Source organism: Pinus tabuliformis, chromosome 8 (assembly GCF_031772625.1).
Source record: "Pinus tabuliformis cultivar Carrire ecotype Pingquan chromosome 8, CPIR1, whole genome shotgun sequence".
Classification (NCBI taxonomy): Eukaryota; Viridiplantae; Streptophyta; class Pinopsida; order Pinales; family Pinaceae; genus Pinus; species Pinus tabuliformis.
This window is the reverse complement of record NC_142294.1, coordinates 967,208,522-967,235,300: the sequence shown is the minus strand read 5'-3', so window position 1 is coordinate 967,235,300 and position 26,779 is coordinate 967,208,522. Positions and strand designations below refer to the sequence as shown.

Below are 26,779 nucleotides of genomic sequence, written 5' to 3'. Positions count from 1 at the left end.
TAAAACCATGTGCCAAATCCATGCAAAAAACCATAGGTAGGTCCGCCCACCTAATATAGGGTCCATTTTTTTTTCCTAGGGCATTGGCTTGGACCCCGTGTAGAGGGGCTATCACCCCCCTGTTGCACCTAGCACAACATATAGGGAAGGTATTCGTGGAAAGAATATAATACATAGCCAGCAAATTATTAATTAATATTTATTATTAAATAATTGGTTAATTATCTCTAAGGTTTAAGTATTCATATTCGTAGGGTTTAAGTGTTCATGGTCAATCATCACCAACCATGATCAACCATGTTTCATAAAGTATATAATGGAGATCAACCATGGTCAACGATGGTCAACCATTGTCCAACGTCGCATTGTGACAAAGGTTGTCTCAACCATTCTCAACAATGGTTAATCATGGGCAACCATGGTTAATAACCATGGACAATCATAGTCAATAACCATGGTCACATTATCACAAAGATTTTCTCAATATGGAGATCAACCATGGTCAACGATGGTCAACCATTTTCCAACATCGCATTGAGACAAAGGTTGTCTCAATATGAAAACAAATTATTCAATATTATTTAATTGTTTAATAGTTATTTAAATTATTTACTAAAAAATTTAATATTTTTATTGTAATAGTTTTTTTGTAATATTATTTTTATTATTATTATATATTTATGAATGTTTTGTGTGGTAGATACAAATGAAGTAAAAGAAATATGATTTAATGTGAAAAAAATTGTAATTATATAATACCTATGCTTGAAAGCACATATGACATATAATACTTTACAATGTGCAATATGACCTACTAACCTGAAAAGGCTCTGGATTGGTGAAAATTTGAGACACATTCTCCAAAAAACACAAAATAAGAGATGCGTGAAACAATATAAATTTAACATTGAAAAGCACAAAACCTTTCAAAATAAGTTGTATTAACCACCATTCTAGCAAGCATATCACTATCGACAAAAAAAATCATACGCAACAACTTCTTCAATCAAATTAGATTCACTATCTTCCATTATAGCATGTCTTCGACCATTTCCAATTGCAAGACACATTCTCCAAACAAGACCATTTAGACATTATATAATATCCATGTCTAAAATATAAATAAAATAAGCCATCTTACAACAATTAATAACCATTGGTATCTATTTTAGTGCTTAATTGTCATAAGAATTTAATATTTTATAAATTCTCAATTTTAAGTTTTATGAATTTCAAATTTGAGTGGTTAATTACGTTCAAATTTTAAATTTTAATTTTTAGTGGTTATTAGAAAGATTTCAAATTTTTACTAGAATGTGTTTTTTCCAATTATGAAGTTTAAAGTTGCATTATTTTATTTATTTATTGTAATATTGAAGTCTATAGAAACCAAGTAATGACCTATATGTGAATATGGATTGTTTTCGCAATCGATTTCGACATTAAAACAGTGAGTGAATGTTGTGGCCATTGTGACTGATACGTTTTTCGTTTTTCTTTCCAGTAGAGAAGGGAAGTTTTGCTTTGTTCCCAAAAAAAGTTGTTGGTTTTGGTATGGATCCCGCTATTTGGAAAATTCTCCCGTTTGAGATTATTGAGCTTCTATTTCATTGGCTTCCTTTATCGGTCTTGATGAAATTTAAGTTGGTTTGTAGAGAATGGTGTCTTCTTTTGGAAAACCTGATTTTCCTCGTGAGTTGCAACCGATGCAGCTAGAAAGAGTTAGGATTTATTTCTTTCCTGGTTCCTTTCTCCCATGATTGCTTCATAGCATCATACCTTAACAATAGAGGTCACTTGTCTACCATGGTTTTTCCTTTTCTTCATTATCAATACACAATTGAATGTATAGTCGGATCAATGATTTTTTTCAGCACGCTTAGAAGTGATTTGCATACAAAAATTTATTTGTTTGTCAACCCTTCTACGAAAACGTTTAGAAATATTGGAGTTATTACTCTTGGGGTGCAAGGATTCTTCTCTATGTTGCAAAAATGCAGTCCAAAAAAATATGAATGGGTGTTCTAGAAACATGTTTATAAAGACATGGATTCACATTTTCTTATTTGCAGTGGTGTTGATAAGTTTCGAAGAGGACAGAGCTTCCATACGATGGCGCAACACCACCAAAGGAGGCTATATTATTGTAACAACCCTAGTGAAAAGTTCATGTAATAAAAGTTATTAAAGTAAAAATAAGACCATGGTTAAGGGACACTTATTCCAAGATGAATGTTAGGCAAATATCACTACAAGAAAAAAGGACATTAGTGAGGAGCGAAAAATCTCACCATAAGCTCATTGGTGATGGTCAAAAGAGTATTCGTCACCAAAAGTTGAACGTCGCCAAAGGTGGCATCGCCAAAAGTATAGGTGTTGTAGTGACATACAAATTTCGTCACCAATAATGATTTATAATGATGGATAACGACCGTCACCATTTCATATGAGCAATGGTGACGGACCATTGCCTCTCTCACCAAAAACTAAACATCACCAAAGGTGGCATTGCCAAAAGTATAGGTGTTGTAATGACATTCAAAGTTCGTTACCAATAATGATTTATATGACGGGTGACAGAAAATAGCCTCGGTCACCAAAAATTGAATGTCACCAAAGGTGGCGTCGCCAAAAGTATAGGTGTTATGGTGACATTCAAGGCCTGTCACAAATATTGATTATAATGATGGATAGTGACCGTCACTATTTCATATGAACAACAATGATTTATTGTAATGGATCTTTAATGGTTGTCACTATTGGTGCATATATATGGTAACGTTCATTGACTGTCACCAAAAGTTGCATTGCCAGAAGTATAGGTGTTGTGGTGATATTCAAGGTCTGTCATGAATAATGACTATAATGACGGACAACGACCATCACCATTTCATATCAACAACAATGATTTATGGTTACGAACCTTTGAGGGTCGTCACTATTGATGCATATATATGGTGGCGTTCTTTGACCATCACCATTTCATATTTTTGGTGAGAGTCTAAAAATGTCACCAAAGCTCATTGGTGATGGTAAAAGAGCCTTTGTCACCAAAAATTGATCGTTGCCATTCCATATGGATGTCAGGGCATGATGGAATCAAACCACCAACCTCCTACTTGTAAAGCAGGTGCTCTTCCATTGAGCTAACACCCTTTAAAGAATTATACTTTTAAAAATTAGAACTTGAAACTTCATAAATTGTAAATTATACAACTTTCAATAAATTAAAGTCTCGGCAATATTTTACTAAACAAGCAAAGCAGCATCAAAGTTGTAGGTCCCTACCTAATGTTTATTGAAGTTATGAAAAGTGTGTAGAGGGAAAATTAGTTATGTATAAGAGAATCAATATGTTCAGTTGAATACTCAATTAGAAATGAAACTCTAATGACATTTATAACCTATAAATGACCTATAACTAGCAAATGCACCAAATATTGCAAAGGAAATGTCATAAGTGGATAACATATGGAAGAAGACGAGGCGGGGACTTGGAACCCTTATACATCTTAGCATACCTTAGCACTTAGCACATCTTAGCTTGTTTGACATGTCTTCGTACTATCTAGCACATGCTAGCATGCCCTAGCATTCCCTAACACACTTTAGCAGTCATGACCTCACAACTAGCATTACATTTTTCCATGACTTGGGAACCTTACATTCACTAGAACACCTTGGCACTCCCTAGTTGTCATGCCCTCTATTATCCTCCACAATGTCCCAGGCTGATAAGGAGATCGATGGAGGTAACCACAGACCAAGATTTTAGTTTGGTAGATAGCCCTACTAAACTAGAGAGGGCTCTCTCTATGAAATCACAGCCAAAAGATGACTGGAATGTAAAGGATTTTAGACTAGATAGCGAGGCTCAAGTGGTTTTTTAGAAAATTTAGGGACTTGGAACTCTGTCCACGGGTTTCTTGTCTGGTAGGGACTTGTAACTTTGTCTAGGATAAAGCACCTAACATGCATGACAGAAGCTACCTAGATTAGAGTACCTCCTACCTAGAAGAGTGTCCCCTGCTCAAAATATAGAACCCTTCTCTACTGTGCATTTTTCTTAAAGATAAATCTATGCATAAAATAGTACTAAGAAAAACACCTAAATTAAGAAAAGTGAGCATCTAAGCCAAACTATTAAAGTATACTAAATATGGCTCTATATAAGTTTGGGAAACACTAGACAAGAATACTTGCACACAACAACCATAAGATGCCTAAAATCAATGTGCTTATTTCATCGTTGTTATACCCTCATAGAAAAACTGGAATCTGTAGGATGTACTCCAAGGTTGTATGCATCTGCTGAAGGTGTAGATTGAAAGGATCTACTGAGATGAAATACTATTGAAGGAGAAACACCTTCAAAACAACGGATAAAGTCTACTATGAATTCAACCCATTTTCACACAGACCAAGGTTGCCACTGGGTACACTTCTTCGCTGAATGGAAAATGAATGTACTGTAGTGCTGCTGAAGAAAAAACACCTTTAGTGCAACACGGATAAAACTCTAATAGATATTGTCATTATGACCTTGGTTGTAGATGATCTCATCAATATAGGTAACAAATTCGATAATTGGAAAACTAAAAGGTGAGCTTCATAGATCATTTGAAATGACAGATTTGGACATACTGTATTATGGTTTAAGAGTGTTAGTATAAAAAATGCAAGGTAGCATATTGCATCTTTATGTCATAGGCCAAGGATGTGAAGAAATACATAAAATATTAAATAGCATGTATAAGTTGATTGCAGGTTCTTTTGAAACGGGAATGGAATTCTCTTATGCGGGTTCTAATCTAGTGGGTATAACTTTAAATAAGAAACTGATAGTTATTGGGTTGGAATTATCTCACAATTCATTAAAAGTCTCAAATTTGTTCACTAGAAAAAAGGAACAAACATCTTTGCAATAGATTCAAGATCCCTTTAGAGTTGTGGAGGAATTCAGAAATTTTGGAAGGATCAGTAATGCTATAGGTCAATTTTATCTCCTTGGAGAAAATTTTTAGTTTCAAAGATAAGGGAGTGGTTAAAATGCTGGAAAAAATTGATCTTCATGAAAATACTAAGATTGCTTGCAGATACTTAAATTCCTAAGGAAAATGGATTCTAGACTAGAAGTTGGACCTTTGAACAGCGAAAAATCCCATTTCATTGGGTTGGCTCTCATACAATTCTGTGGGAAGATTGTAGAGAGAGCAAAAAGTATGAATGGTGGTGTCTACAAATTCTAATTTGGAGGCTAGTTTCAAGTCTGGACAAGGTAGAAGAAAAAGGGCAGGCAAATCTCAAGACTGATGATTCAGATGTTGTTCCAACTTCTAGCTTTGGAAGGTGATAAGTGCTAGTCTGAGGTATGTGGTCCTAAAGTGGTTGAAGAAACACATGATTTTGCTGTGAATTTTCACGCTAGGTCCCCTTTTATCAATTCCTCATGCTATCAAATAGTACTAAAAGAATCCCCATCCATTATTAGGTGTTCCAAAATTGTTTGTAACGTTAAGGAAGGTTTAGGGGACTTTAAGGCCCCCCATTGGAATTTGGATCCATCTTTTGCTTCAGGAAATTGTGGCATTCTCTTCATGATAGCTATCCATTCTTTAGACCATGCAATCCAGTATTCAGAAGCTTCATCAGATGATGTAGGGATTCGTTCTTTGTCCTATTTGGGTGGTCAGCGAATTAAAGAGGCCTCACAAAATAAAGGTGATGAGATGTTCAAGTCATCTTACCATCCAAGATGAAAGAAAGAATGTTGTGGGTGATTTTGGGGTCTGGAAGGGGGTTTAACACTCGATCAAGATCACCACCAAGTCTCAATTGGAAGAAACCATAATAACTCTAAGGAAAAGTCATGGTTTGAAGAAAAAGAAGAGGGAAAGGGCACGGTTGACAATCAGTGGGGCCCTTGCAGCAAGCAAAACCCCATTTCTAAATGATTTTCAGTCATTTCTTTGAATTTTAGAAGTTGATTGATGTAGAACCAATTAAATAAGCACCTACCTAGATAAATAAGTAAAAAGGTAGAAAGGGAATTTCAAAAAGGCTAGATAAATCCTTTGTTGATACTCAGTCGATGTTAGATTCAGAGAGTGAGATCATAAATTGTTTAGGGAAGCTCACCCTATATTGTTGCAAATTGAACACCCTATATTGTTGCAAATTGAATTAGAGAGTAAGAAGCCTCAAGCCCCCCTTAAGTTTAATCACTTAATGGCTAAATAAAAAGGATTCTAAGGCTCTAGTTATTATGAATTGAAGACATTACGATAGTAATAGTGAAGATAGAGATATGAAGCATTTCATAGACAATCTGAAAAGGGTAAAAGGTGAAGCTGCAGATTGAGCTCAAAGCTTTGTTCAAAAATATTTAAAGGATGTAGAAAAATGAATTAAAATCCTCTGATAATAATAAATCAGGGGTGTTTTTGAAAGATGAAATCAATCCTCTCAAAGATCTAAGAGGGAAAACAAACCACCATGCCAAAGAGGAAAAAGAAACTTAGCTAAAAAGGAGAACCATCTTTTTCTTTGAAAGTGACAGGAATACTAAAATTTTCACAAGTACGCAAGTCATACAAGAAACATTAACATTATTTGGGAAAACAATAAGCCAAATAGCTCTAGGTTTAATAAGTCTTTTTAAGAGATAGCTAAAGTGAGAAAGCAACATTTTAAAAGTCTAATGGCAACAAATATTTATGAGAGAAAGTGACAAGAATACTAAACTTTTTCAGAAGTACGCAAATCATACAAGAAACATTAACATTATTTGGAAAAACAATAACGGGGTATAGCTCTAGGGTTAATAAGTCTTTTAAGGAGATAGTTGAAGTGATAAAGCAACATTTTAAAAGTCTAATAGCAACAAATATTTGTGAAATCATGAAAATTATCAAGCTATTTCCCAGCATTATCAGTGATGAAATGGACATAGACTTGGAGGAAGATGTGTCCAAAGAGGAGATAAAAGCAGTTTTAAACTCCAAAAAACTAAAAATTGTATACCCAATGGATGGACAGTTGAATTTCTAAAGAAGACTTTATGCTCCTTTATAGTAGGAAAATATATGTTGTTGTCTAAATAACTCTATGTTTTTTTTAATTGTTTCATTTTCCATGACAGGGAGTTCATTAATAACGTTATGATGTTTGTTTGAAATCTCAGTAAAAAAAGCAGTTCTACAATTGTAGTTGCATCTTCAATTTGAAATGACCAGAAATATTGATATGGATAAAGACATCCTGAAGTTGGATAGGCTACACATTTGATAAGGAATAAAATATCTTTTTCCAAGTGCAGGTTTATATTAAGCTGACAAGTAGTGTTTAATGAACCAATGTCTTTCAAATATCCTTCATAGGAGAGAGACTTATCTGTGGAAGAAAAACATTAAGTGAATTTCACTATGAAGAGGATAGCTCTTTTCATTTGGAGTTACCTCATGAGAGTAATCATCCAGGGCAGAAAATTTCTTTTACTTACTCCATTAGCTAGATTTGGAGGCAATTCTTCAAACTCCAAGGATTCTTCTCATCACTGTCATGCACACTAATACCGTTGACATTCTTTGGAACATATTATTGGCTCTTTTCCTTCCATAATTCTGGATGCTTTCACTGCCAAATATGATGCTTCCACACTCTTATGAATGTACCAGATTTCTGTCTTCAGAATCTACATGATACAGCTACTTGTAGGCTCTCTTATCATTCCAAATCAACATGTTTTGCTTCAATTAGAAGATCTTAGAAAAAGCAGGTGAAAGGACTACAAATCCGGTTCCAATTCCACTTCAAAATAACAAGTGAAAACCCCCTAAAAATCGTTTCATAAGACGTGAATAAATCCTCAAAATTATGCATCCTTATCACTAAACTAATGGAAATGATTCCTCATTTGGAAAGGGATAACAACTCCTCTTTGGATATTTCTTTCTAATATCCGGATTAGTTGTGAATGATACCTCATGCAAAATATTTTTGGAACTTTTATAACTGAAATGAAGATTCACTAACTTTATAGCTACACATTTTCATCCTTGGAGAAGAATGTTCCAAGCACTTGTAAGTGTTGGATCTACATGCCATATTGTAGAGTGTGCAAGAGTGTGCATGAGCATCTTTGCCATTCATAGAAACAAGGACTTTAGTGTACATCCAATTCCCATCAATGAAGATAACAAATTTGAGTCCTAGATGTGTTTTTTTTTTTTTAATTTTCAAAATTTAGCAATATCCTCCTTTGATCATACACTTCTAGCACTCCCAACAACATAACACCCATGCATCTTTAAACACTAACCAACAAGTTGTCCAACTACTCCAGAAGTTGCAAAGGTGAAAACCTTTTTCTCTTGTTGCTCTTGAACGAGAAGTGATTTTTTTTATACAAGTGTGTCTAAGAGAAGTTTCAAAATTTAGGGCTTAGAAGGTTCAACTACAACACCAGTCATGGTGCCCCTCCAGTTATCCATGGCCTCATCCCTGCCATAATAATGGCGAAAAAAATTGAAACCACACGCAGACACAAAATAGAAACAATAAGAATGATAACTCCTTTTAGATTCAAAACACTTTTATGTTCGTGAGAATATCATGGTGATTTTGGGGTCTAGAAGGGGGTTTAGCACTTGATCAGGATAACCACCAAGTCTCCATTGGAAGAAACCCTAATAACTCTAAAGCAAAGTCATGGTTTCAAAAAAAGAGGAGGGAAAGGGCATGGTTGATAATCAGTGGGGCCCTTGCAACAAGAAAAACCCCATTTCTAAATGATTTTTCAGCCATTTCTTTGAAGTTCAAAAGTTTATTGATGTAGAACCAATTAAATAAGCACCTACCTCGAGAAATAACTAAAAAGGCAGAAGTGAAATTTCAAAAAGGCTAGATAAATCCTTTGTTGCTACTCAGTTGATGTTAGATTCAGAGAGTGAGATCATAAATTGTTTAGGGAAGCTTGCCCTATATTGCTGCAAATTGAATCAGAGAGTAAGAAACCTTCAACCCCCTTTAAGTTTAACCACTTGCTAAATAAAAAGGATTCCAAGGCTCTGGTCATCAAGAATTTAATACATTACGATAGTAACAGTGAGGACAGAGACATGAAGCATTTCATAGACAATTTGAAAAGGGTAAAAGGTGAAGCTGCAAATTGAGCTTAAATCTTTGTTCAAAAAGATTTAAAGGATGTCGAAAAATGAATTAAAAACCTCTGATAATAATAAAGGAGGGATGTTTTGAAAGATGAAATCAATCCTGTCCAAGAGCTGGAAGGGAAAACAAACCACCTTGCGAAAGAGGAAAAAGAAATGAAGCTAAAAAGGAGAACCATCTTGTTCTCTGAAAGTGATAGGAATACTAAACTTTTTCACAAGTATGTAAGTCATACAAGAAACATTAACATTATTTGGGAAAAAAATAAGCCAGATAGCTCTAGGGTTAATAAGTCTTTTAAGGAGATAGTTGAAGTGAGAAAGAAACATTTTAAAAGTCTAATGGCAGCAAATATTTGTGAAATCATGAAAATTATTAGGCTATTTCCCAGCATTATCAATGATGAAATGAACATAGACTTGGAGGCAGAGGTGTCCAAAGAGGAGATAAAACCAGTTTTAAACTCCAAAAACTAAAAATCGTATACCCAATGGATGGACAGTTGAATTTCTAAAGAAGAATTTATGCTCCTTTATAATAGTCAAATATATGTTGTTGTCTTAATAACTCTGTGTTTTTTTCAATTGTTTCATTTTCCATGACATGAAGTTCATAAATAATGTTATGATGTTTGTTTGAAATCTCAGTCAATAAAGTAGTTCTACAACTATAGCTACATCTTCAATTTGAAATGACCAGAAATATTGATATGGATCAAACATCCTGCAGTTGGATAAACTACACATTTGATAAGGAATAAAATATCTTTTTCCAAGTGCAGGCCTATATTAAGTTGACAGGTAGTGTTTAATCAACCAATGTCTTTTCATTTGGACTTACCTCATGAGAGTAATCATCCAGGGTAGCAAAATTATTTCACTGACTCCATTAGCTAGATTTGGAGGCAATTCTTCAAACTCCAACGATTCTTCTCATTATTGTCATGCACACTGATACTGTTGACATTCTTTGGAACATATTATTGGCTCTTTTCCTTCCATAATTTAGGATGCTTTTACTGCCAAATGTGATGCTTCCACACCCTTATGATTGTACCAGATTTCTGTATTCAAAATATGCATGATACAGTTGCTTGTAGGCTCTCTTAGCATTACAAATCAACATGTTTTGCTTCAATTAGAAGCTCTTAGAAAAAGCAGGTGAAAGAATTGCAAATCTGGTTCCAATTACACTTCAAAATAACAAGTGAAAACCCCCCTGAAAAGGGTTTCATAAGATGCGAATAAAAGCTCGAAATTATTCATCCTTATCACTAAACTTTTGGAAATGATTCCTCATTTGCAAAGGGATAACAACTCCTCTTTGGATATTTCTTTCTAAGATCTGAATCACTTGTGAATGATACCTCATGCAAAATATTTTTGGAACTTTTATAACTGAAATGAAGATTCACTGAGTGTATTGCTACACATTATCATCCTTGGAGAAGAATGTTCCAAGCACTTGTAAGTGTTGGATCTACATGCCATGGTGTACTAGAGTGTGCAAGAGTGTGCAGGAGCATTTCTGCCATTCATAGAAATAGAGACCTTAGTGTACATCCAATTCCCATCAATGAAAATAACAAATTTGAGTCCTAGATGTTTTTTTTTTTTAATTTTCAAAATTTGGCAATATCCTCCTTTGATAATAAACTTCTAGCACTCCCAATAACATAACACCCATGCATCTTTGCAAACTGACCAACAAGTTGTCCAACTACTCCAGAAGTTGTAGAGATGAAAACCTTTTTCTCTTGTTGCTCTTGAAGAAGAAGTGAGTTTTTTTATACAAGTGTGTGTAAGAGAAGTTTCGAAATTTAGGGCTTAGAAGGTTCATCTACAACCCCAGTCATGGTGCCCCTCTGGTTGTCCATGGCATCATCGCTGCCATAATAATGGAGAAAAAAATTGAAATCACACACAAGCACAAAATATAAATAAGAAGAATGATAACTCCTTTTAGATTCAAAACACTTTTATGTTCGTGAGAATAGCATGGTGATTTTGGGGTCTGGAAGGGGGTTTAGCACTTGATTAGGATCACCACCAAGTCTCTTAAAATGGCCTTTAACTATCAAAATTGGTTTCTTTCTGTAGGAACTCAATGGGCCTCGCAGTGTGTGAGAAGAGTGATCAGATCATAGAGTATTTGGTTTTTGTGGGTACAGATCCCAACTGTGATGTTTTGGAGTGAGATGTTTGTTTGTTTCTTTTCAAAATGTGCTCCATTTTCTAATGGTTGTTAATCTCTCTGGGACAACCTTTTAAATATTAATTTGAGAAACAATTTTATTTCTAGTTTGTAATGGCTCTGGGTGCTTTAAAACTTTTGACTGTGTTATGTGATGTTAGCTGAGCTAAGAAGCCTTTGTGAATTCAGCCACTCGATAGGAAATGTTCCAGTGAACATGGTTAGTTTTTCTGAAGAGTCAGATCAACCATGAGTACTGCCCGATTATTAAGTGTGTGACTGTGGGGGATGGTGTTCTGGGAAAAACTTGCATGCTTATTTCCTACACAAGTAACACATTTCGAATGCACTATGTACCAAGTGTTTGATAACTCCAGTGCAAATGTAGTGGTGGATGGAAGTACAATGAATCTTGGCCTCTGGGACACGACTGGACAAGAGGATTACAACAGGATTGGGTCCTTGAGTTATAGAGGTGCAAATGTCTTCCTCCTGGCTTTCTCCTTGATCAGTGAGGCCAGTTATAAAAACATTTCCAAAAAGTGGATTCCAGAGTTGAGACAATATGCACTATCTATGCCTATCATTTTGGCGGGGACATAATTAGATTTATGAAAAGACAAACTGTTTTTTATTGATCATCCCGGAGCAGCCCCAATCTCGACAATGCAAGGTGAAGATTTGAAGAGGAAAATCGGGGCTACAACACACATTGATTGCAGTTCTAAAATGCAACAGAATGTTAAGGTTGTTTTTGATGTTGTAATCAAAGTGGTTCTTCAACCACCAAGGCAAAAGAAATGTACAAACAAGCAAAGAACATGATTTATTCTTTAAGGGCTTTATCTATCTTTGGCATCTGCAGAACTTTACAGTGCATTATTTAATCAAAGGTTGGCATAATATTTCTCGAGTATTTATGATTTGTTACTCTATGTTCAGTATGTTGAATTTATTGTAAAGCCAGATGCTCTGGAAAAAGGTCCTGGTTTTTTCATTTTATATCATTGTCTGTGTGGTTATGGAGGACTATTTTGAAATATGAAAGGTCCTTATTTTTTTCATTTTATATCATTGCCTGTTGTGGTTATGGAGGACTATTTTGAAATGTAAATGAAAGTTGGTTCTTGCAGAGTCTTCGGAGGCACTGAAGCAACAATCTAAGCCAACTGCTTGACAATAGAAAGAGAAGCTTGTTGTAAATAATAAGCTCCAGGAAACACAAGGAAGATGCATGGGCCAAGGTTTCATCACTTCAGTTGGAATTGGCTACTGCAATTTGAGATCTAGAACTTGAGAGGCAACAATTGCAATGTGCTCGGGAGCATTATGTTATTTGTGAAACAAACTACAAGCATTTCATTCTACTTGAAGAGATTGCTGCATTGCAACAAAAGTAGCAAGAACTGTTGCAAGGGATGTCCATAATTCTAGAGGATGGCAACCTTGAAACTCGTAGAATTCAAAGGGAAGAAGCAACTTTTGATCTAGCAAAGACAGAAGTATGAGAAACTGATTGTGTTGATGATTTTGGTGGTGTTGAAAAGTGCAAAATGAATAAAACAAAAAATGGAGACACGCACAAGGCCAGGGAAAATGGTGACATAGAGGGAGAAGACTGCGCAAACATACTATGCTTCATGAGAAATCATATTTGCACTAAGCAGGTGCTTGCAACTGAATTAGAGGCAACACAGTTACCTGAAAGTAAAAAAAGAGATCATCAAAATTCAAGTGTCAACCAACAAGCATGTCAATGCCAGGATAATTTGGTAAATAATGGCCCTAATTGTGATTGTGTTACTAGGATTTGTCTATCAGACTTCGTCACTTGTCAACTCTGTTAGTTCTGTTCTTCAAAAAAACCTGATGTAATTATGAGTGATTCAGAAGAAGAAATGGAAGATGGCCTGAACCTTGGTTCACAAGCTACCACAGGGGTTGGTGGTTTAGATAATCATGTTCAAGGTGCATTAACAACACTGAATACACCTGAAACTTTACCAGAGGGCAATGGATTTCCATCCATTTATAATAATTTGTCCATGTATCCCATGCCCTTAAGAAAAGAGAGCTTTGAATCATGTTCAAGGCATGGAGGTGCTCTTGTCAAAAAGACATGTAATTTTTTATTACTGAGGTTGGCTATATTGTCTCAATGTGAAAGATTTACTTTAGTATATATTAGTTATTCCACTCCTTGCCAAATATCTACAAAAAATCTTTTAATGTAATTTCTACTTATAATTCTTAGGTTTTTAAAATCTACTTATTTTTAGGCCGATAGGCCTTCCTTTGGAACAGACTTTCGTCGTCCTTTTCATTCTAACGTTGACACCTGTCATTAACAGCCAAATTGACATTTCGGTATTTTGCATCTTGCAGTTTCGCATTTGTTATGCCACTGTGTGCGCTATTATTGTGGAACGTGTGCCCAACCTGCGTGTGGTGCGGTGAACGTGCCTTTCTCCATGGCGGTCTCGAATCTTCACCCATGAAGCCGGCAGAAATATCTGCAAATTTGTTACAGACACTCTTCTCTACGCCATTTTCCCGGACTTCGCATTACCAGACTCTTCTCTACGCCATTTTCCCGGACTTCGCATTACCAGACTCGATGTCAGCCGAAGAAACCGAGTCCCGATTGAAAGAACTCCAGGTACAATGTCTAGACACAATTTCAGATTTCGATAAGGATTATATATGGCAACACTAATCATTCAACCCGCTGTAACCTCATCGTGTCCCTGTACTCTCAATTCCAATCTCCGGGACTCGAACCCGCGGGCTTCCGTTCCATTTGCCGGTGAAACCCTCAGTATGGGACTCCTTGCGGGCTCTCACCGGTGGTTTTGTGCAAACCAGAGCTAGCGATGTTGTTCAGAACGCTATAAACAGTCGTATTAAAGGTCATCCCGATAAAGCTAGGGTTAACATGCATAGGGTCAGGGTTCGAGTTTCTCTGAGCATGGCTCAGGTTTTGAAGCACGATGAGCACTTGATTTCTAAGGCGGTGGAGGCCTATTATGAAAGCAAATAAATATATGGAAGCAAACATGAATATCCCTCACGGCAATGAAGGGAAAGGCCTTCCCGTCTGCGTGACAGGAGCAGGGGGTTACATCGGATCATGGCTCGTAAAGACTCTGCTGGAGAATGGGTACACAGTGCATGCCACTCTCAGAGATCCACACAACCCATCAAAGAACTCATCCCTTCTCTCACTCTCAGGGGCCCAAGAGAGGCTTCGTCTTTTCAGAGAAGATCCCTGCGAGGAAGGGAGCTTTGACTATGCCATCCATGGCTGCCGCAGCGTCTTTCATGTTGCAACTCCTACAGATTTTGGTTCCCAAGATCCAGAGGTAAGTGAAACAGTAAAGAAGTAAGTTACCGATGTTTTTGGGACAACGATATGATATTAATCGAATTGTTTTGTACAGAGAGAGGTGATTGAAACTGTCGTGAGAGGAACTCTGAATGTTCTCAAGTCCTGCCTAGCAACCAAAAGTGTAAGGCGTGTGGTTTACACATCATCTGCCAGTGTTGCTTCTTTTCCAGAGAAACCAGTGGAAATCATCGATGAATCATGCTGGAGCTCAGTAGATCTCATCAGACAAAATAAACCCCCTGGTTGGGTAAGTTTATTGCACGAATTTCTGGTTTAAATTGAACATTGTAGGAAGTTTTACGGTTTTCATTGATTGAATGCATGCAGATGTATTATGTGTCAAAAACCCTGGCAGACCAAGCTGCCCTGCAATTTGCTAAAGAAAACAAAATGGAAGTTGTCAGTATCGTCCCAGTCACAGTAGTGGGTCCTTGGCTAACAACGACAATTCCCTCCAGCGTCGATGTAACCATGTCCCTCATCACAGGTTTCACAAACTCGAGCCTGATTTTTTTGTTTTGTTTTTCTCTTTTTGGGTTTGTTTTTAGTAATTGATGTCTCTGTGAGGATGTCAAGGGCCATGTATGCTCAGTTCGTGCAGCAAGCCTTTCAGGCACCGCGTTGCTATCCAATACCGCCTCTGTCGTCTCCAAATTACAAGGAGGCGGAACTGGGTATGAAGATAAGTTGTGGATTTGAGATGATGTATCAGCAGAGATCGCATTATCAGTAAGAGATGGAGAATGCAGAACTCGGACTAAGTGGCTCAGGGGTTGCTAAAGTCCAAAGCTCGGCACTGAAAGCAGCGAGGAGTAGAGATATTGGATGGGAGGCATTCAGGAGAAGCTTTGAGAACAGGGGTTATTTCAGGGGTCTTCTTGAAGGTTCGAAGGAGCATAAGAAGCTTATGGATGAAGCATTGGACTATTACAGAAATACCACACTCTTCTCCAGAGTCAGGTAAGCTTAATTTTTTTTTCACAGATCATCCATCTGATGCACTACCTCCTCAATTTAAGTACACATTATTAGCAATGAGAAACGTCATAAAATCAAATAATTTCTTTTATTTATTCTATATCTGGAAACTTATTTTTTTTACATGGATGGTAAACCTGGAAAGGATATCTACCCACCCTCATACATTTGAGCGAAGAACTGGTACCTTGCCAGCACGATACCATAATCTGCCGGTAGGTTAAAGAAATTCCTTTATTTATTCGTAAATGGGAATATATTATCTTTACCTGGATGGTAAACCTTGTAAGAAGCTCTACCCACCCTCACACATTTGAGCGAAGCACTGGTAACTTGTCAGGACCATACCATAATCCGCATACCTCAATAATATTCAATATAGTCAAGAGCCACACCTGGCAAATCTCATTCAAGGGAGGAGCATGCCTATTAGGATTAGAAACCGTGTGTGCCCAGATAGTGCACACATGTATATATTAAACACGCCTCCAAGTTCTATCGATAAAAAAATATACAGTACAATGAACATATTACGCAAAAAAGGTAGATAGCAGAAAGGCTTTTCCCATAGAAACATATAAAGGGCAGGTAACGTACAAAACACAGCTGTACAGAGTCCAGACACAATCAAATTGCACCCCTTAATGAAGACACATGCCTTCATGCAAGAGTGCAGCATGTGCCTGGTAGTGAAACAGAAATCAAACTATTCCTTTGCAACTTTTCAGGCATCATGCGAAGGAGTGACATATGTCTGGTCAGGAAGCACAACTAACCTATTAACTATTACCTATAAAATGTTGAAGGGGTGTGAGGGGAAACACCACATCCCCACAGGATATGCAGATTTGAGACAACTCAAGTCCATCAGACCCCAGCCAGCAAGAGCACCCTTGATGGGCCACAACAAGTCAGCAATGGCATGGGAGTGGCAGAAAAGGTTTATTTTCCTATGCCTTGCAAACAGCATCACATGCACCAGTAGGCAAATTGAAACTGAGAAATGCTTCAGCAGTAAAGAAACTGTGCCACATCCCCACAGGATATGCAGATTTGAGACAACTCAAGTCCATCAGACCCCAGCCAGCAAGAGCACCCTTGATGGGCCACAACAAGTCAGCAATGGCATGGGAGTGGCAGAAAAGGTTTATTTTCCTATGCCTTGCAAACAGCATCACATGCACCAGTAGGCAAATTGAAACTGAGAAATGCTTCAACAGTAAAGAAACTGTGCTGTGGCTGGAAATAAAGGGCAATATAGCTTTTTCCCAAAGCAAACTGATATCAGCTCTGCCATATGAGGATAGGACAGATAAGGTCAAATTAAAATGATTATAAAATGCAAACCAATCCTCCAAGGCCTACTAATTTGCACATACCAATTCGAAATCATAGGTCAACCTTACCAAATTCATCATATTATTGTCCAGTAAGTAGTTGACTACGTCATAATTTTATGTTCATTGAAAGAGAAGGCTTAATGACATACGCATTTGTGTGTTGATATCTGGGTGTAAGTAATGCATTAGCATATGTGTTACCATTTCACTTAATATCTGTAGTAACCATTCAATTGGTTTTATTTACAATTCTTGCAGGCTTGAAAGAAAAATATGACAAAGCAATGAGGAGAAATGATGTGAAGGCCATTGTTGTCACTGGTATGCAACTTTGCAGAAGGGATGGAAACTGTACTAAATGTTCAATGGTGTTATAAATCTTTATATATATTCATATATATAGAGAGAGATGTAAATGCTTCTGTTCAAAAATCGAGATGATTTCATGTCTATGTCTCTGTTTTGGCATTGTTAGGTAATGGAAGCATATTCTCAGGTGGTTTTGACATCAACGTTCTCCAGGAAGTACAACAGACTGGTATGCCAAACTACGTTTTCATACAAAATTCAAATTCTGTTGCAGATTGTTTCAAAGGTTTCCATGTTTACTCATATTCAATTCTCTGTAACTGTGTATCTAGCAGGGAACTTGTCACATTTGGGTAGAGTTTTTGTTGATCTTATGATCAATACTATTGAAGGTAGGCGTTTGTTATATATGTTGCTTTTTTTTTTGTTTTCACTAAAGTTGCAAGTTGTTGGTGATATGTAAGGCTGAAGTGGGGGTACTGTATCTCGGGAATGTTAGCTATTATCAAATCCACAAATAATGTATAAGATAGAGGAATGTTGCTTTTACTTTGACTTGTCATTTCAAAAAACATTATCAATTCTTGTAAAAGACATTTTGTTGGATCGTTATTTTCCATATGTTATTTGAATACTATAAAGTGAAATTATCATACCCTTGACATTTTGAGCTTTTCTAGGAATGTGCCAAAATATGGATACCTAGGCTTATTGTAGAGTATAGTTGGATTTGATGGTACAGTTAAAAGTAGCATTCTTATAGCATAGTTAGGAACTCATCAATGTATTGGTAAAGGATTCTACATGTTTTCCTGTATTGTAATACGTAGCTGGATATGTTGATATTGTTAACATAAAAAAATTAAGATTCTGATGGATGTTTAGGCACCCCTGAAAGTTTGGAAAAGGATTCTATGTGTTTTTAGGATGGAACTTTTTTTCTGGCTCTGACCTTTTTGGCCTTTTGGTGTTGTTATAGAGGCTAAGAAACCTTCCGTAGCTGCTATTCAAGGGCTTGCGCTTGGTGGTGGATTAGAATTAGCAATGGTATGTGGCAATGATTGTCCATCTCTTGTAATTTTATGTTTTGGAAGGGGAATTTTGGGAACTTACATGTTTTGAGTTATCATGGATGTATTTAATTTACACAGTCTTGTCATGCTCGTATTTCAACCCCAAAAGCACAGCTTGGGTTTCCAGAACTTCAATTTGGGATTATTCCAGGATTTGGAGGTAAGATTTCTCAATGTACATTTATCTGTCTCAGCGGGGCTGACTTCATACTGTGGTATAGCCAATTTTAATCTTACTACGAATTATCTGGAAAATAGGTAATGATTTGTTTCCAGCGCTGAAGACTCTTAAATGAAGAAGGCGGCATGCAGGCTTTTATATTTTATATTTTATTGCGAAGTTATTTGTGGCTTCTTGAGGGTTGATTTTCCCATGCTTTAAACCTGTCAGATCATTGGACTATCATAGCTCCTAGCGTGCACGTTATTGTTGTATCTATGAATGGGTTTTTCTGCTTCTTGGCTTCGATCATGACTATATGGGGTGGCCTTCTGTATCGTGAAGGGTACATGGATTTTGTTACAGAGTTTCAGAATTGTATGTTTGAGAATACTTATTTGCTCAAGGCTACTTAGGAAAACAAGGTTAAGGTGTTTGGGAAGGATTTCATGGGGTGGGCTAATCCCCAGACTGCAGATGATTCTGTCTGGGAAGATGCAGAGGAGAGCTTGGGGCTGGAGGACGAGGATAGGGATTTGAATGAAGAGATTGAGGAGGCTACTAATGGTGGTATACAGAGCTTGGCCATGGGTGCCCTGGGTCATAGCTTTTTGGTCGGTGAGACTGGCATTGAGGCAGCCAAGAATTTGCACCATGGGATCCATGGGAAGGGCATGTCTGTGAAGTTCAGGTAGGGGGATTTGGGGGGTGATGGGTCTTATTACTCTACACCGAAGAAGGGTCTTCTCATGAGAGCAGAGACCAATATGATGTTGATGAGCCCTGCCAAGCAGGGCAAGCCTCATGCTGCAAGGGTTCACCAGCTGGATATTGAGACTGGGCAGGTTGTGGCAGAATGGAAGTTTGAGAAGGATGGGACTCCCATCACGATGCCGGATATTACAAATGTTAGCAAGGGTGCACAGTTGGATGCTGCAGAGTCGACCTTCATGGGGCTTGATGACAATAGGCTGTGCAGGTGGGATATAAAATTGAACAAATTTCTATAAGCCAGGGCAGCTATTAGCCATGGGGTTGTACTAGTGTTTGGTCACATTTAAGCATTTTCTAAACCAGCAAAGTTTTTTTGAAAGGGCACAGCCTAATTATTCTAAGTTTTAGTTTTTTTTCATCTGAATTCGGAGATGCAAATTTTTGACCAGATTGTTATTTGTTGCTGTTTAATTTTTATTTTTTTTAATGTATAAATGGATTCAATTCGCTTAAAACCCAGTTTTTCCAAACAGAATCTAGTGATACAATCTTTGACTATATCGTGATTTGTTGTTGTTTAAAATTCATTTTTGAATGCCCAAATCAATTCAGTGCCCTGAAAAACCCTTGGGATACTAGCCGCCTTCACGGCTCAAACTTGTGATTTCAATAAATCCCACCTGGATTCCAGACAAAATTGATAAAAAAAAAATTGTAAACCAAAAATTGAACAAATTTCTATAAGCCAGGGCAGCTATTAGCCATGGGGTTGTACTAGTGTTTGGTCACATTTAAGCATTTTCTAAACCAGCAAAGTTTTTTTGAAAGGGCACAGCCTAATTATTCTAAGTTTTAGTTTTTTTTCATCTGAATTCGGAGATGCAAATTTTGACCAGATTGTTATTGGTTGCTGTTTAATTTTTATTTTTTTTAATGTATAAATGGATTCAATTCGCTTAAAACCCAGTTTTTCCAAACAGAATCTAGTGATACAATCTTTGACTAATCTTGGCCTACTGAAAAGGACTTCCTTTTACTCTTTGGTTCCATTCTTCCTGCTCCTAAAATTCTGCCTTTAGGGGTTGTTCAGGGTATCCTTGCGATGAAGTGCAGAATTCCAGATGATGATGTTGGAGAAGGTTCTGATATGACTCTGAAGCTGACTGAGCTTGGCATGCGGTTGGAAGACATGGAAGGTGCCCATGTAAATGGAAGGAAGAGTCTGCTCATTCTTAAAAGAGCTTTGAGCTGCCACAGAACTATGAACTACAACAACGTCTTAGCATCTTATCAACAATTTTTGAAAGCACAGAGTGAGTTGAAAGACGAGAAGATGAAGAATGAAAACTTGATTGATACACTTTGCGCTCTAGGTGGAATTACTGCATTTGCCATTATTTGTTTCCTTATTCTTTGAGAAATAAATGGTAGATGCTATAGTGTTCTGTGACCTGTTTCTAATCCAGAGAGAACTGCAGATTCTTCGTGTCCTAACAATTCATCAATATGGTGCAACATCTCAGTCAGAGTTACTGAATTGAAATGAGCTTTATACAGCAGAGTAAATGGCTTATGTTCTTCAAATATTTGTAGCTCCTTATTCGTTTGTCTCGTGGTTTCAATTTGTGCTCACCTGTATCAGGCTGTCTTCCTCACCGAAGTTGCTGAACCAGCATATATTAGGCTGTCTTCCTCACCGAAGCTTGCTTTTGCTGACGCCTTGTATGATATTTGCGTTCCTCTACCTCTATACAACTTTGCATATTCACTTCTTCCATGTTATCATCATCAGATTGTTGAGGAAAGGTATTCCTGCTTAGTGCTTGATTTAGCAGTCAGCTAAATTGAAATGGAAATATTGGTCAATAAAATCATATTGTGCCTATTTAATCTGCCTAAACACGAGTACCTAAGATGCTAAGAAACGTGTGCACACTGCCAATCTGGGCTCTCTGAATTTGAGCCAAGGATTGGTAGTTAAATCAGATTTTTTGAGGACAAACAAAATTTTGAGAACTCAAGGACGTTTGGCTATCCAAATCTGAAGTCCAACTTTGGCCATGTCTAGCCAGGGATAAAATATAATGAACATTTTGCCTTGCCGAAACCAAGAGAAAGCTTTGTTTGAGTATGAAAGCTGTTTTCTTTGTGCCTACTACCGATTGATAATTATCACAAATGCTTGTAATGGGTTGAATTGGAAGCCAAATAACTCCTTAAAACTGCCTTGCTGATTAGAACCAAAAATCTTTGTTTTTCACCTGTTTGTGAAGTTTACATCAGGTTAATTCTTGGCATTACTCATTGTAAGAACAGAGAAGGGTATTAATGTCATGGAAACAATTTTAAAATGTATATATGTTAGACATATCTGACTTAGCGAGGGCATTTTTTAGTAAGGCATGTGGAAGGGGTACCGTGGAGGAGTCTAAACACAAAAATCCCAACAATAGCTGTCTTGCATGATTTGTTGTTGTTTAAAATTCATTTTTGAATGCACAAATCAATTCAGTGCCCTGAAAAACCCTTTCACGGCCCAAACTTGTGATTTCAATAAATCCCACCTGCATTCCAGACAAAATTGATAAAAAAAAAATATGCTTGAGAAAGAACCAAACATAGAAGAATTAGACTATGATGTTTTGAAAAGCAGTGATATTGTATGAAAAAATAAAAAAGCAGAGTACCTAAGTTGCTCAGAACTTCATTAATACTTTTGGGGACTTCTTTCAAAGTTTAAGACTTTTTTATGTACAACAAATCCGTTTCTCTTAATGAACTGCACTATCCAAATTTGGTGTCGTTTCTGGACAGTAATATTTCTGGTACAGAAATGGTATGGAAATGCGGCCAACATGCAATTAGCCTTTTCTAAAATAAATTAGTCTCTGCACCTGGAACCAAAGTTTGAGATCTTCAACGGGCACAAGATGGTGAATTTCAACGTTTTGTTGCTTGGTCGAATTATCTGGTTGAATATCCAGTAATTTGTGGGGCCTTTAAAATAGCATCTTTAATTTTCAGACCAAACATCCTATTTTACTTGGCAAACCTTCTCAGCTTGTTGCTACATGGCTCATCACCTTTCTTTCAAGAAAAATGAATTCCCCGAACTGTTCCATTAATTTTTAATAGGTCTTGATTCTCCCAAACACAAATTTCAAACATGGCCTTACAGATACACAAAAATTTGGCCATATGCTTTTTCAATATCACCACTATAAACAAATAATAATGTATTAAAAGTTAGCAATTGTCTATGAAGGGATAAGGTACACAAAAAATGACTTCAACTTCATAACATGTAGCAATTGAACTTATAGGACCGTTGGCCTGCAATATAACCTTTATTAGCTCTTCAAGTGTACTAATTTCTGACATCTATTTCTCTTCATCACTGCAGGTTACTGAGAGTGGACGGCAGGAGCGCCATGTAGTTGCCACTGTTGGTAAATTTTCTGTCATCTAGAACTTCCGTCAAGTAAAAAACAACGATCATGTGTGTTACAAGGGCCAGAACGGGCTAAAAAGCTGCTATTGCTACAAGATTGTTCCAAAAAATGTATCCATTGTGGATAGCAAATTTATGCATGACAAATTTGCTATTACAAATTCTCTAAAAGCTCCACTTGTGGTTGCAACACCAAAGAAAGTGAGCTCTTTCAGCATAGCATCTTAACAATAACATCCATTTCACACTAATCATGGCGTTGAGCAATTAACTCAAGTGATGAATTATAAACAGTTGTACTGACTTGTGCATATAACATTCCACACCTTATTGGAGTGGAGTAAAACTAAATTCTTTATAGATTTATAATCTGTTATATAGCTGAGAGATTGGGCATTTGGTGCATTTGAAGCAATGCTTGTTGTAATCTGTGTAAAGTGATGAACAGGAGCTATGCTGCTTGTAAGTCTGTGTAAAGTTATGAATTGATTTTGACACCAGATGCTAACTCTGTCACTTAATTCTTATTTTGTTCAAGTGGACGGTCAGTATTGACATTTTATATAACTATTGACAGTTTATAATGGAGAAATTCAAGGAAATGGAGAGGCTTTTGAATGGTATGCATATTTTTGTCGTGAAAATTCAGAAGAGATGCATTTGATGGCGATCTGGTAGATTGAGTAGCATGCTATTACTAGCTATAAAAGCTTAAGTTCATGGTCACATGGGAGGGAGCTATATTTTATTCTATTGATTTTTTTCTGCTTCTTAACCGAGGCCTCCATTCTGCCCGATTTTATAAGAAAATAAGCTTGAGTGGAAGATTTCATTGCTGTGATCGACTCATTTTTATTGAACAGTTTGTTTATACGCAATTTATCCTATTAATATATTCATTGTTTTTAAGGTTTTATGTTTTAATTCTAAGAGTTTGGTTATCTAATTTTTTATTTCATATTTGTTTGTGTAATTTTTTACTCCATATTTGTTTGTGTAATTTTTTACTCCATATTTGTTTGTATAGGTCTAAGAAATGTGTATGCCAAAAATTCTTAGAGATGCATTTAATTATTTATGATCTGTTTCTAGTGCTTGTTTTGTCACTGCAGAATGATGATATATATGTGGTAAAAACACATATGATTCATGTATAATGATAGTTTTAAATATAATATTAATAAATTTATATGTTATGAGTAATTGTTGATGATCATTATCACTTTATTATTGTTATTATTACATATTATTATTGCGTGAGAGACGTTCTACAGTTTAGTATGGGGTAGATTTCAGCCAGCTCAAAATGCTCATCCGTTAGGTTTGAACTAACATTTCTTCTAGAGAAATTCAACAATTTTAATTTAATAATCTTATCGGCCTCTCTTTGTACCTTTTGGGACAATTGGTAGTCATACCTTAATGGGTTTCACCGATCCAAAAATAAACGACGATTAAATGGAATAGGAACTTACTAAAGGTGACATCACCGTTGGAGCTCTGGAGCATGCGCTTGAAAGAAATATCCAGACTGCTTCAATCTGAACTGTAGCTTCCACTTGGTCAATAGGATACGCTTCCACACGGTTCGCTGGATCTACATACATTATTTTATGTTCACTTAAATACAAAGCAACAAAGCAGAAAGGCTTGTCAGGGAGGTGTGCCGAGAACCCATTTCTTTGTCATTTGACCTGCGTTGTACAACAAAAAAACCCTTGTTTAGACTTATTGAAAAATATAAACCCTTGTTTAAATTTGTTCTATAAAAATTTCCACAAAGAATTTTACTGCGAATACAGCAAAGCCCTAATAGAAAAATCTTATACAAATTTCCACAAAACCCTTACAAAAAATTATTCAAAATACCTTTTTGATGGAGGGATCCAGCCATTCATACCACCGAGCTTTGCATTGTTTCGCTGATTTCCGAATGAGCAGAGAAGAAATACGTGCCCATTGATTTTTCCCATATTTCATAACAGCTGCTTTCAGAATTTCATCTTCGGTGTTTTTCCAAACACCTCCCTTTATCATAATCCTCATCTTGCCACAATTTTATCCGGAACCCTACCTAGGAATAATATTTATATATTCACTAACTCAGCTCTAAGCAGAGTTTCCCGATCAATAATATACTCACTGTAAATATGCAAAGTTCGATCCCAAAACAACCCCGACAGAATCTGATGTCTTTGCGGAAATTCCTTAGCTTTGCTTCGGCAGACACTGTGTATACCTCCTATAACATGGACTCCCTAGTAGCTTCGCAATAGACAAAGGCATGAAAAGCTTCAATCCAGAAAGTTAATCTTTATACAAATGTACTGAGGGAAACACACCGTAAAAGGGTACATAGATACTGAAAAAAGAAACAGTAGCAAATAAACATCAAGATAGCGCCCAAACTGTCACGTATGGAAAAAGACATTAAACCAATGTAAAGCTCAGAAGCTCCACAGCAGAGACACTAAATATAGATATATGCTGCCCTATATAGTTAGGTCACAAGTTCTGTCTGCTTACATTATTTTATTTTCACTTTCATACTAATTTTTTAGTTTCATCCGATAAAGTAGCGCTCATTTTCACTTTCCTTCTAAATTTTTAGTTTCATTTGATAAATTAGTGCCCATTTTGGCTTTCATACTCAGTTTTTTAATTAGTTTGATAAACTAGTGCCCTCATCTGTGTTTTTGGTTGGGTTTGAAAGATCATCCTAACAATAATCTAATTTTAAGATTATCATTTTTATGTAACGATTTTGTTGTTAAAGTGAAAGATCATCCTAACAATAATCTAATTTTAAGATTATGATTTTTACGTAACGATTTTGTTGTTAAAGTTTATGGAAGTAGATGTATTGTATTTTTGGAAATTTTGAATGTTATTTTGTTATTAAAATTTATGGAGGTAGATATATAGCATTTTTGGAATTTGAATGTTATTAGAAAGAAACAAGTTCTTTGTATTGAAAACATTTAAGTGTAAGAAGGAAACATGTGCTCTTAATTTGTTTGTATTGAAAATATTTAAGTGTTCTTGCATATTAGGTGGGTGCAAACAAAAGAGGGTCTATAGTAAAGATTTAATAATTAAAAACATGTGTTAGTTTCTTAAAAGTTATATGAAAAATTTGGAAGGAGTAGGGTATGTAACCTTCTTTAGGTTAAATATATTCAAATTGTTGTGTGAATGGGTTTGTAAGACCCGATGTTTTTATCTTGAGAAAAAAGGGTCCTCTCCAAGTCACTCGCATAGTTTAGTTTGTCATAAGAAAAGTAGATGTTTTGCCTTAAGATGTAAACATTTCATTTTAAGCAATGTGATAATGTGGTTTCAACGAGGCATTAAAAGATGGAACGAGCATGCAGGTTTGGGATGCTAGTGTTATGTTCTACTTGAAGCATGGGTGCACGTCCAAAAAGACTCTAACAAGGGTTGAAGAGGTGGAATAGTTAGAGGGGTTGGGGGGTTGTGATCTCACTTAGAGGTGTAGACAAGCACGTTATGCACCATGAGAAATTGTGAAGCTAACTTAAGACATTTGGCAAGTTGTGGGAAGGCAACTTGGTAGTGGTACTAAGTGAACATTCCTTGATTGAAGTTGATACACTCTCCTTGCACTACCACTTTGCAAGATGAAGAAGAAATGTGAAATATATGTGCAACCCACTAAAGAAGTTGGCAAGGTTGTTGCAACATATATAGGTGGTTTTTTCATGTTGCAAAAGGAGGTGTTGGAACTTGGAAGGTGATCACTCAAGTAGATTTCTCATGGAGTGTTAAGGAGATGCAAGGATTTGATAAGGAGTGAATTACACAAATCTAAAAAAATAGGCCATATTGGGTTAGGATATTACTATTTTTGGACATCCAAAGTTGAAGGTGCATTTTATGAAGGTGTAGTCTATGCGCTTGGGTGTGGGTCACATCTTACGAGTATCTTGGACTATTGGTGTGTGTTAGTGGTGTTAGTGCATTATGTTTGATAAGCACTGG

General features: G+C 36.4%; 2 protein-coding genes, 1 long non-coding RNA gene and 1 pseudogene across 18 annotated transcripts; 3 read left to right on the top strand and 1 right to left on the bottom strand.

The window, feature by feature from the left end:
• The first annotated feature begins 11,277 nt into the window (after positions 1–11,277).
• LOC149238689 (rac-like GTP-binding protein 5 pseudogene) lies at positions 11,278–12,189 on the top strand (annotated as a pseudogene).
• A 1,519-nt stretch (positions 12,190–13,708) lies between these two features.
• On the top strand, positions 13,709–15,707 carry LOC149238688 (putative anthocyanidin reductase). 2 transcript variants are annotated; one of them, XM_089373152.1, is made up of 3 exons: positions 13,709–14,726; positions 14,805–14,999; positions 15,108–15,707. In XM_089373152.1, exons 1-3 carry the CDS (start codon positions 14,391–14,393, stop codon positions 15,174–15,176), a joined length of 600 nt encoding a protein of 199 aa, XP_089229278.1. In that variant the 5' UTR covers positions 13,709–14,390; the 3' UTR covers positions 15,177–15,707. The 2 variants fall into 2 exon arrangements, with proteins under 2 accessions (XP_089229278.1, XP_089229277.1); XM_089373151.1 differs by having other exon boundaries at positions 13,721–14,726; positions 15,080–15,707.
• LOC149238687 (peroxisomal fatty acid beta-oxidation multifunctional protein-like) lies at positions 15,307–22,881 on the top strand. 15 transcript variants are annotated; one of them, XR_016246394.1, is made up of 9 exons: positions 15,578–15,712; positions 17,329–17,391; positions 17,546–17,608; positions 17,715–17,771; positions 18,359–18,426; positions 18,531–18,612; positions 20,406–20,639; positions 20,969–21,048; positions 22,730–22,881. XR_016246394.1 is itself a non-coding variant. In XM_089373158.1 (8 exons), the coding sequence occupies exons 1-8, from the start codon at positions 15,664–15,666 to the stop codon at positions 22,761–22,763; spliced, it is 465 nt and encodes a 154-aa protein (XP_089229284.1). In that variant the 5' UTR covers positions 15,578–15,663; the 3' UTR covers positions 22,764–22,881. The 15 variants fall into 15 exon arrangements, 8 of the variants coding, with proteins under 8 accessions (XP_089229279.1, XP_089229284.1, XP_089229281.1 ...); XR_016246390.1 differs by having other exon boundaries at positions 20,406–20,699; XR_016246391.1 differs by having other exon boundaries at positions 15,307–15,712; positions 17,567–17,608; positions 20,406–21,048; positions 22,730–22,816.
• Positions 22,526–24,891, bottom strand: LOC149238686 (uncharacterized). The gene is made up of 2 exons (XR_016246396.1): positions 24,647–24,891; positions 22,526–24,471 (listed from the first exon to the last, which is right to left on the bottom strand). It is a non-coding gene; the product is annotated as an uncharacterized LOC149238686 (long non-coding RNA).
• Positions 24,892–26,779: the final 1,888 nt, after the last annotated feature.